The sequence below is a fragment of the Hylaeus anthracinus genome, unplaced genomic scaffold (genome assembly GCF_026225885.1).
Source record: "Hylaeus anthracinus isolate JK02 unplaced genomic scaffold, UHH_iyHylAnth1.0_haploid 11978, whole genome shotgun sequence".
Lineage (NCBI taxonomy): Eukaryota > Metazoa > Arthropoda > Insecta > Hymenoptera > Colletidae > Hylaeus > Hylaeus anthracinus.
In genome coordinates this window covers 3,717,526-3,729,305 of record NW_026534326.1, presented here as the reverse complement: position 1 = coordinate 3,729,305, position 11,780 = coordinate 3,717,526, and the positions used below count along the sequence as shown (strand labels likewise).

Here is an 11,780-nt window from a genome sequence, read left to right as displayed (position 1 = left end):
AACCAATCAGAGCGCTCTAACGGTATTCGCGCATTCTGATTGGTCCGGGTCTTTTTCCTAATATCTCCATAACGAAGCCTCGTACAACATTTTCGCTAAGGAAAAAGTTGTTTCAAATCACCTCCCGAACCACCTCTTACAAGGTGTTGCAACATTTTTGGGACACCCTGTATATAGAGAGTGGAGGTGATTTGAAACAACTTTTTCCTTAGCGAAAATGTTGTTCGAGGCTTCGTTAAGGAGATATTAAGAGAAAACCCCGGACCAATCGGAGTGCGAGTATGACGGCGGACCGCCCGCGGTAGGCGTAGGCCACGCGCTAGGCGACCGCCCTCCACCGTCATCCTCGCCCTCTGATTGGTCCGGAGTTTTCTCGTAATATTTTCGTAACGAAGCGTCGCCCAACATTTTCGCTAAGTAAAAAGTTGTTTCAAATCACTTCCCGAATCACCTCATTGAAGGACCTCCAATTTTTTTGGAGCACCCTGCATACGAACCACCATAACAAATATGCATCACATTTTTCTTGATTCGTCACTAACAAAACTGAACTATTTAACTAATCACGAGACTGTGATTTCAAGTACCGATTGATAACCAAATGAAATCACACCACTCAACGTTATGTACGTAGATATCAAGTTATCATGAAAGCGATTAGCTTATCAACATCATAATATTGCACAGTAATAAAAAACCGAAATTAACGAAACCGAATATTCAGAAATAGTGTAATCATTATAAAGAGTTTACACTCACGTCAATTACATCGACTCAAATTATTTATTTGTCTAAATTTGGATATCCTGATTCATAAATTTCTTTGGTACAATTTCTATGATCTCTTGAATGCAATATAAAATCTATTCGATTGTAAATTATTGAATAGAAAATGATAAGCGAAGCACAATGTTAGAAAATTACGATCCAACTGAAAAGATGCACCTGCAAAATGTGTTCCTTTGTTTTTAGAAGTGTACATAGTATTGTATGTCACAGAATCATGCACCCGACTATTAGTATACATCGCGACTCGTCACGAACAGACATTAAAAAACGACGTAAAGTAGTCATAGGTTACTCTTATCTTTATTAATGCTTTCGTGACATTGGACGAAGCGTTGGAATAATAAAAAAGTTCATTTTAAATCATTTTTCATTCAAGGAGGTCCCAAGTTTGATCTATGGACGCTTTTCATTTGTAATGACTGTTAATGTTTTTGGAAATCGACAAACAACAGTATTATTGCATTTGGTAGAAATTAAATTTTGTCACGTTTGTTATATTAAATTGCGTTTTTTTATTCGGGCAGCTTCTGTTTATATAATTGGTTGTATTATTTTATTTATTAGATTTCGTACATATATATACTATTTAAAAAAAAATATAATTATCGAGTTGTTTCCGCAGAAAAAGATTTTTCAAATTACCTTGATACAATAGTTACTGTTTCGTTTTCGTGTCGATAGTAATTAGAAAATCAAATAAACACATAATATAGACTCGTGAATATTTTTAATAAATTCCACCTACTATAACAAAGCAAAGTGATTCTCATTAATTTTTATAATAGCTCCATTATATACAAACCTTCTCGACCATTGCACTGGTTGTCTTCACATATCAACAATCAATAACGATTGAAAACAAAAATTCAACAAAATAACGTACATGAAACTAATAAAAATTCTATTCCTTGAAATTTTTTAGTAAATCACGTTTGTAACGAAGCTTTTATATAAAAAAAAAGAAAAATCAATTATAGTTGAAATTTGCAAATAGTTGTGTTATTAATTTATTATTAAATTATTTTATTAAAACAGTATTTCAAGTACTTCGTCGTAATAATGAAACTAATTTTACAAATGTTAAAATACATTTTTTTTATTTAATTCTTTTATACAATTTATCTAATATACATATTACGTTTAATTAATATATTTATTAATTTGATACACTTTGTTCGTTAAATAAACCACGTACCTCTTACTAGCATCTCGCAACATATGTTTCACAATCGTTGCACTAAAATGCCGACTTACGACGAATAATGCTTGCACCGTTCTCGCGATCTTCTTATATTCGAATTCATAACCAAGCATACGTCTCCATTCACGAAAGAGTCGATGAGTCCTGTTGACTCATCTTCCTGGATGGTTAATCAATAGCTGACGAAAGAGTCACGAATTAGACTAATTCGTTCTTGAAATCTGAATTCTGTTGAGTATGTACGAAGCTCTGTTCAATTTGCAACTGTTCTGCTCAATTTGTTTATTAATTATTTAAAATCCCCGACGTTTGGCACCAAACCAAGCTGTCTAATTTAGTTGAGCTACAAAACTTTGACAATTTTGAAATTTTTTAAATTTAATTTGGTAGAAATTTATCAATTCGTTTATTTATTTGTTATTTTTTATAGTTTATTAATTATTTAAAATCCTTTACGTTTGACACTAAACAAAGGTAACTAATTTAGTTGAAAGATAACTTTGACTGTAACTTTGAGTTTTGAAATTTTTTAAATCTAATTTGGTAGACGTTTATTAATTAATTCATTTCTTTATTATTTTTCATAATTTATTAATTATTTAAAATCCTCGACGTTTCGCACTAAACCAGGCCAACTAAATCGGATACTATAACTTTGGATTTGAAAATTTTTTTTAATTTAATTTGGTAGAAGTGTATTGAAGATCTCAAAAAAAAATAATATAAACAAAGATTTACAGATATAAAAATATAAATACCTTGAAGTATCGTTTTATAATCAGCCTAATGGGACGATCAGCGATATGAACGATTCTAACTTTGGCGATTTTGAAATTTTTTAAACATAATTATTCATATTAATTAAATATATATACGGTATATTATTTTTAATATAATTATTGTAACAGAAACGTTTTAAACGCGTTAAACGGTTATTATCGAACGCTCTCAAGAAAATAAAATTTCTTTCAAGAATTTTTATCGCACATAACCAATAACTGTAGAATGACAATGTTTTTATACGCAATAGCAGACAAGTTAAAATAATAAATAAAATATTTTTAGCTAATTTTCAATCATTTTTATTATTGATATAGCCAATATTATATGAGCTATGGTAAAAAAAGGTAAAATTACACTGCATCAATAAAAAAAAAATTATTAAAAATAAACAAAAATATTTTACTTCCTACCTTAACATATTTATTATTAACCATATAAACATTGACACTCCATAATTATTTATAACATGAAATAAAAATTCTCAAAGAAAAAAATCTATTTTTCTTGCAAGCATACGACAATAACCTCCGACCATATAAACACTGATACTCCATAATTATTTGTAACATGAAATAAAAATTCTTAAAGAAGAGAATCTATTTTTCTCGCGATTGTACTACAATAGCCTCTGTAGCAATAACAATATCAACAAAATAAATCTACTTTTCGACTGAAAATAGAAAATAAATATTTTCACTTATAAATAAAATTGTATAAACAACCTCGGTGCCTTAGAATACACAGTACCAAGTGTGCAACTAAAATATAAACGAGCGTATCATTGAAGAAGGCAGATTGCGAGTATCACGCGCACGAGCGTAACGAAATTGAACAAAGAAGAGAAAAAAAGAAACGATCGGTCCGGATCGGTCAATTTGCATAAACGGGGAAGATTAATGTAGGAGTTCTTTCTCAACGCCTGACACGTTGGTCATTTTCAGACAGTGACGCGTTTACCCGCGTTCACGGACGAGGAAAACCAGACGTGGCTTTTCGATGCGATGATACATAAATCGCGTGACGCAATCTCTCTGACCGCAAACAATGAACTCGTATCACGATTTCTGATTTCTATCAGGTTGTTGCACTTGACGAGAGTCTCCCGTGAACCGGTGTATATGTAATTAAATGTTGCTTTTGTTAATTTAATTTATCAGCGGATTTCAATCGTTAAGTGGACGCACTTTTATGTTCGATCAGTTTCTAGTAGAGTTCACGTTTTTGAACGAGTATTAAGATTAACAGTTTATCTACTGGGTTATTTAGAAACAGTCTTTAATTTAAAAAAGAATTTTCTACGGTAACATATGCTAATGTAGGGTGACAATAGTTATTACCTATTGTTACTAGCCGCAATATACAGGGTGGACCATTTTTAATTCCTCAGTAGAATTTATGGGAATATATAGGAGTTTACGAAAAATGTTTCGAACAAAAGTTGATTATTTTCGTAAGGGAAATATTCTCATGAACTTAAAATTTTCCATTGACTTAAAAATGGTGGAAGGCCTTGAAAGGGGTGGTTCGGGGAGTGATTTGAAACAACTTTTTCCTTTGCGGAAATGTTGTCCGAGGCTTCGTTGAGGAGTTATTGAGAGAAAACGCCGGACCAATCAGAGCGCGGGGATGCGGGCGGAGGGCGGTCGCCTAGCGCGTAGTCCACGCCTACCGCGGCCTACTCGCGCTCTGATTGGTCCGGGGTTTTCTGTTAATATCTCCTTAACGAAGCTTCAGACGATATTTTCGCTAAGGAAAAAGTTGTTTCAAATCACCTCCCGAACCATCCCTTTCAAGGTGTTACAACATTTTTGGGACACCCTGTATATAGAGAGTGGAGGTGATTTGAAACAACTTTTTCCTTAGCGAAAATGTTGTCGGAGGCTTCGTTAAGGAGATATTAACAGAAAACGCCGGACCAATCAGAGCGCTCCAACGGTATTCGCGTCCTCTGATTGGTCCGGAGTTTTCTGTTAATATCTCCTTAACGAAGCTTCGGACGACATTTCCGCTAAGGAAAAAAGTGTTTTAAATCACCTCCCGAACCACCTCTTTCAACTTGTTACAACATTTTTGGGACACCGTGTATATACAGAGTGGAGGTGATTTGAAACAACTTTTTCTGTAGCGAAAATGTTGTCGGAGGCTTCGTTAAGGACATATTAACAAAAAACCACGGACCAATCAGAGCGCGAGTGTGCTGGCGGAGGGCGGTCGCCTAGCGCGTGGCATACGCCTACCGCGGGGTTCCTCTGGCATCCTCGCGCTCTGATTGGTCCAGGATTTTCCGTTAGTATCTCCTCAACGAAGCCTCGGACAACATTTTCGCTAAGGAAAAAGTTGTTTCAAATCACCCTCTAAACCTTCCCTTTCAAGGATCTCCAACATTTTTGGGACACCCTGTATTTTGAAAGGCAATGACTCCCGATTATTTGTGCACTTTTTATTTCTTTGAATCTCTCTTTAAAATAAATAGAATAAAACGCTAACCACTTATTGATCGATCGAATTGCACCTTCACTATTCCTAACAATACGCTAGCACGCTTAAATATCAAAAATATAGTGATATTCATTAAGATAGCTTTCCTTTAAATTTTCATTGGATTTTTCAAATAAATTTAACGTCACTAACACTTCAATATCCTTCATTAGGATTTTAGGATATATATAGTGGTATGCATTCAGAGGGCTTTTCTTTAGATTTTTCTTTGATTTTCCAAATAAATTTAACTTCACTAACACTTCAATATCTTTTATTATCCTTTTTAGGATACGATTAGGATACGTTTGTTTCATTACAGAACACATGAATCATATTTCCATTTGTCCGAATTTTGATAATAAAGAACACGATACGCTTTTGTGACTTACGATGACGATAGATTAGATTGATGCATTAATTCAAACTTAAACGTAATATAAGAAATACAACTTACATCACTGATATCACGATCGAGATGAGTCTACGGAGTGGATGATAATACGACGTTCCGTTCGACAAATTTTGACGTGATGAAACGAGCCGAATGGTCGACCCAAAAATGCCATAGGTAGCGATAAGCTAAAGACATTAGTTGAATGTAACACGAGGCTAACTGTATCACGTTGCAATCTCGGAGAAACCAGTCGTGCACCATTCAACGATTTCGTAGCACTTGTAATGCGTTAGAAAAGTTAGATAAATCAGTTCTATACGAATCAACGAAAAAACATACGACAAATCAATTGCAAACATACATTTTTCTTAGCTAGAAAAAAAATAGCTAGTAAAAAATTTTTTTTTTATGTATAAAGATGCGATATGCGACAACAAATTTTCACTTATAATTAATTAATTAAATGTTCACTAAATAATTAATAATTAATCAGTGTGTAGGATAAATCACCAATTTTTGACACTTTAAGAGATGATTATACAAAAGAATCATATTAAATGTTAATCGATCAGAATTAATGTCCAATTTTTTTTTTTAATTTTAAATTGACCATTATAACTCAGAAACGTAATAAATAACGAAGTCTCAATACGAAGTACCAAATCAAGTTTAAATTAACTTATTTAACAAAATTCCAATAAGAAGAGTTAGAATACAATTTATTTACGTTTCTGAACATTATAACATTACTCTGTGTGTCCTACCTTCAAAATTGATTCTGATTTTATAATATATCTGAAAGAATATGTATTGTACTCCGTTAACATTTTTTATATCACTATTTATATCACTATTTTCTCCATTCATATTTTTATTTCTACTTCTAAAGAACTTTTTTTATTATGTAGCTATTAGTTTCACTTATGAAAATCATTTCATTTGAAATTTCATATTGAGATTTAAAAAGAAAAGAAACTATAATTTCGATCAATACATATTATATTTCATATGATCTTTTTCTCCAAATTTTTATTTCTGTATGTTTTTTTTTTATTCCATAACCCCAGCTTAGTTTTATTACATATTATATTTGTATACGAATAGTTTGTTACTATTGCTGAGTTTATTTTTTCGAGATACTTACCAGCTCATAGACTTATTAATTAACTCCTTATGATAATGTACTAGTACATACTTAATTTTATAGGTGAGCCTGTTATCATTTTCGAGAGATTGTAATTAATTTATATAAATTTATTTCACATATACAAATAGTAGGTATACATAGTTTTAAAGTAGAGGTAGCTTTGAGTTCTTCGATTAAGAATATGTTAGTCACTGTTTGTGGTTAGAAAATAAATAAACGATTGAATCAACAACACGTTAAGTACTGCGGGCCAGTAAGTACAAAACAATCATTATTCAACGCGTCCTTAACAATTTAAATTCTAAATATTACAATTATACATAATTACATGCATAATTACATAAATGCACATTTCCATTTCTCTATTAAAGAGACAATGAAGAAATATAAATAATCGTGTTACGTCGAAGTGTGCCAATTTACGTAGGAAAATTAATTCACGTACGTCTCTATACATAAAATTTGATAAATAAATACTGAAACACGAACGCCATTCCTCACGTCTAATGCTCTGTAAAACTACTAACATGCAATCAGGAATATTGATTTAAATTAACACGTTGGCTATCACATTAACTTTCAGGAATATTTGTATGAAACTAAAATTTAATTTTGAGATAATTGGAATTTGTATAATCAAAATTTGTCATAGTACTTATTATTGAGACGTTATCAAAATTCACGGATCTTATCCAGATTTATTTATTTCAACACCTCATCTTCAAAATAAATTGTGTTGAATTCTAATGTCTGTCACCTATACAGGGTGTCCAAAAAATGTTGGAGGTTTTTGAACGGGGTGGTTCGGGAGGTGATTTGGAACAACTTTTTCCTTAGCGAAAATGTTGTACGAAGCTTCGTTGTGGAGATATTAAGAGAAAACCCCGGACCAATCGGAGCGCGAGGATGCCAGTGGAAGGCGGTCGCCTAGCGCGGAGCTTACGCCTAGCGCGTAGCTTACACCTATCGCGGGCGCTCCACTACCATCCTCGCGCTCTGATTGGTCCAGGGTTTTCTCTTAATATCTCCTTAACAAGGCATCGGACAACATTTTCGCAAAGGAAAAAGTTGTTTCAAATCACCTCCCGAATCAGTCCTTTCAAGGACCTTCAACATTTTTGGGACATCCTGTATATAAGTGACGTGATGGTCAACGTATCAAGGACTTCTTTGGTTCGACGAAATGAACGTTTATTCAGTTAGTTCAATTTTATTATTGAATGTTAAAGGCTCTCGCTGTCCTTATCAAGTTATACTTCGCCCAATCTACTTCCTCGTCAGATTTCACATTGGCGTAATCTTCCGTGTCCCTCTTGTCGCAAATCAATTCCTCCTTAGACGGCATGACTTCCTCGGTTAATTGCAAATACTTGGCCAGTGGACACATGGCGTCGCAACCGGGCAGTGTGAGTTCCTCTATTTTCGACGGGATGCCCAAATAGTGAGCGAGCTGTTAACATAAACGCAAACAAATGAAACGAATATTCGATATTGAAACCATTTCTGGTTTGAAATGTAAATTGATTTTTATGGTGTAAGGTTTTTCTTTATTGCACGTTCTCTAATAATAATTTTGGGAGTATACGATACTAGAAGTGGAAGATTCAGTTCGTAGTATATTAAGTATACAGGGTGTCCTAAAAATGTTGGAGGTCCTTGAACGGGGTTCGGGAGGTGATTTGAAATATCTTTTTCCTTGGCGAAAATGTTGTCCGAGGCTTGGTTAAGGAGATATTAGGAGAAAACGCCGGACCAATCGGAGCGCGAGGATGCCGAAGGGCGGGCGCCTAGCGCGTGGCCTACGCCTACCGCGGGCGGTCCTCCGGCATACTCGCGCTCTGATTGGTCCGGGGTTTTTCGTTGATATCTCCTTAACGAAGCCTCGGGCAACATTTTCGCTAAGGAAAAAAGTGTTTCAAATCACCTCCCGAATCATTCTTTTCAAGGACCTCCAAAATTCTTGGGACATCCTGTATAATAGATAGGAATTCTTAAATACACGTTCTTGGATACCCATGTTTCTTTTAAAAAAATATTCAAGACTGCAAGTAAAAGATGCATTTTACAATATATTTAGTATGAACTAATATATTAGATAGCGTGTTTATAAATATATATTTCTAAAAAATTCTCTTTTTAAAATATTCAACATTAGATGTGAAAGATGGAGTTGTATTATTTACTTGATGATATAGTAACTATATACTACTATATTATACATAGTATATTAATTAATATACTTTGTCGTTACCGATTTACAATATAACGAAATACGAGTCCTAAACGGATGGTAAAATATGAATTTCCAATACTTAACCTTAATTATTGAAAACTAATAATTACAAATAAAATAGAAAAAAGACTGAGAGTTGATATAACTATTTACTCACTTTGACATAGTAGTTGTCGTTCGTTTGGTGGAGTTCTAATATCACAGCACTAGAGTATTCAGGGACATGAGGACGATAGACCTGAAGACCATGCAAGACGGCGGCGATGTTGGTTTCGTGGCCACTGTATAGGTATATCTTTCGTGGATCGTTTAACGTTCCGGTTATGTAGTTTAGCATAGTCTTCGTGACCAGTCGAAGATAGGGTCCTGAAACGTTAATTAGACAAAAGAGGTCATGGGAACTGAGGATACATATTTAGAAGCATGAATATTAACTGAGAAGAAAATCACATTTACATTTAACAATTTTTTGTTTCGAAGACTCAATTCGTAGTGCATTAAGTATATAGGGTGTCCCAAAATTGTTGGAGGTCCTTGAAAGGGGTTTGGGAGGTGATTTGAAACAACTTTTTCCTTTGCGGAAATGTTGTCCGAGGCTTCGTTAAGGAGTTATTAAGAGAAAACGCCGGGCCAATCAGAGCGCGGGGATGCGGGCGGAGGGGGCGGTCGCCTAGCGCGTAGCCCACGCCTACCGCGGCCTACTCGCGCTCTGATTGGTCCGGGGTTTTCTGTTAATATCTCCTTAACGAAGCTTCAGACAATATTTTCGCTAAGGAAAAAGTTGTTTCAAATCACCTCCCGAACAATCCCTTTCAACATGTTACAACATTTTTGGGACACCCTGTATATAGAGAGTGGAGGTGATTTGAAACAACTTTTTCCTTAGCGAAAATGTTGTCCGAGGCTTCGTTAAGGAGTTATTAGTAGAAAACGCCGGACCAATCAGAGCGCGAGGATGCCAGTGGAGCGCTCGCGGTAGGCGTGGGCAACACGCTAGGCGACCGCCCTCCGCCGGCACCTCGGGCTCTGATTGGTCCGGGGTTTTCTGCTAATATCTCCTTAACGAAGCTTCGGACAACATTTTCGCAATGGAAAAAGTTGTTTCAAATCACCTCCCGGACCACCCCTTTCAATGCCCTCCGACATTTTTGGGACACCTTGTATATACACGCGTATATAATACATATATTATAATTACACTTATACATAGAATTTTAAAATATAATATTTTCATTCAATAATTTCTACTCAATATCATTTCAACTTTGCTAAGTACAAGAAATTTCTCAAAATCGTCTAAAGTTGCCAGTTCGCCCTATTGAAAGCATCATCGAGCCAAAAATGTTAAAGATTGTTAAGAATAATGATTGATAAGGAGAAATGTAACGATACTGTCTTACCTGAGTAGAGCCTTCTCAGCAAAGGCGTGGAATTGGCAATGTCGTAGGCGAATACAGTTGCGTTCCACAGTCTGCCATAAGGAAATATGCCCTCCGTCCATTTTGGTAAAGCGAGACCGAGAGAACGTTCAGCCATTAGCGTATGATAGAGATAGTACATGTTCAATGGCGTAGTTATGTTCTTTCCGGTCCACTCTGTTAACTGTCGCATGAGACCGCTGTATTTTGCTAACGCGTTTCTTCCAGCCGGCGATTGTAAAACTCTATCGTATTCGGCCATATACCTAAAAAAAAAATATTATTTTTCAACATTGTAACTGCTCAAATTAAATAAATTAAATTAAATTAAATTAAATTTCAAGCGCAAATAAGAAATGGCTGTTTGAAGTAATTTGACTCGGAGCGTTATTTTCAATGCAGTTATTTCATAAATAAATAATACCAAGGCATTTAATATAGTAGCTATTTTATAGATAGAATGGGGTTGTTTATGCATTTCAATTGGAGTGAAAATCTGAAATGGCTGTTTGAAATCATTTAATTCGGAACATTATTTCAGATAGCTATTAGAAAATATCAGTTCATTTAATATTGTATAATCTCGCAAAAGAGTCAATAAATTTATTTCTTCTCGAGTTTGAACAATAAACGTGAAATTGTTTGCTATGAATGTGCTTTCCTGATTTTGAAAAACAATTCCACATTTATTTCAAATAATTATCAAAAAAAATTATTTCAAAAATGCCAAAATGGTATACAGTATGTCCCAAAAATGTTGTAACACCTTTAAAGGGGTTCGGAAGGTGATTTGAAACAACTTTTTCCTTAGCGAAAATGTTGTCCGAAGCTTCGTTAAGGAGATATTAACAGAAAACCCCGGACCAATCAGAGCGCGAGGATGCCGGTTGAACGGCGCGGTAGGCGTGGGCTACGCGGTAGACGTAGGCTACGCGCTAGACGACCGCCCTCCATCGTCATCCTCGCGCTCTGATTGGTCGAGGGTTTTCTGTTAATATCTCCTCGACGAAGCCTCGGACAACATTTTCGCTAAGGAAAAAGTTGTTTCAAATCACCTCCCGAACCACTCCGTTCAAGGTGTTACAACATTTTTGGGACACCCTGTATATACAGAGTGGAGGTGATTTGAAACAACTTTTTCCATAGCGAAAATGTTGTACAAAGCTTCGTTGAGGAGATATTAACAGAAAACGTCGACCAATCAGAGCGCGGTAGACGTAGGCTACGCGCTAGACGACCGCCCTCCATCGTCATCCTCGCGCTCTGATTGGTCGAGGGTTTTCTGTTAATATCTCCTCAACGAAGCCTCGGACAACATTTTCGCTAAGGAAAAA

General features: G+C 35.1%; 2 protein-coding genes across 2 annotated transcripts in view; both read right to left on the bottom strand.

Moving 5' to 3' along the window:
• The window catches only part of LOC128896809 (venom acid phosphatase Acph-1-like), a 6,300-nt gene extending 4,216 nt beyond the window's left edge, over positions 1 to 2,084 (bottom strand). The window contains exon 1 of the mRNA XM_054160301.1: positions 1,985 to 2,084. Coding sequence (XP_054016276.1) covers positions 1,985 to 2,007 — 23 coding nt within the window. The 5' untranslated portion in view covers positions 2,008 to 2,084. The remainder of the gene's footprint in view (positions 1 to 1,984) is intronic.
• Positions 2,085 to 6,881: 4,797 nt separating this feature from the next.
• Positions 6,882 to 10,726, bottom strand: LOC128896815 (venom acid phosphatase Acph-1-like). The gene is made up of 3 exons (XM_054160323.1): positions 10,429 to 10,726; positions 9,186 to 9,394; positions 6,882 to 8,245 (listed from the first exon to the last, which is right to left on the bottom strand). Exons 1-3 carry the CDS (start codon positions 10,706 to 10,708, stop codon positions 8,009 to 8,011), a joined length of 726 nt encoding a protein of 241 aa, XP_054016298.1. The 5' UTR covers positions 10,709 to 10,726; the 3' UTR covers positions 6,882 to 8,008.
• Between the last annotated feature and the right edge of the window lie 1,054 nt (positions 10,727 to 11,780).

Bases quoted from the DNA above. Each gene is read 5' to 3' on its own strand.
- LOC128896815 (XM_054160323.1), bottom strand. From the start codon at position 10,708: ATGGCCGAATACGATAGAGTTTTACAATCGCCGGCTGGAAGAAACGCG. The intron at 9,395-10,428 runs GTAAGACAGTAT...TTAACGTTTCAG, and splicing joins GCTGAGAAGGCTCTACTCAG to GACCCTATCTTCGACTGGTC. The intron at 8,246-9,185 runs GTGAGTAAATAG...TTATGTTAACAG, and splicing joins ACGACAACTACTATGTCAAA to CTCGCTCACTATTTGGGCAT.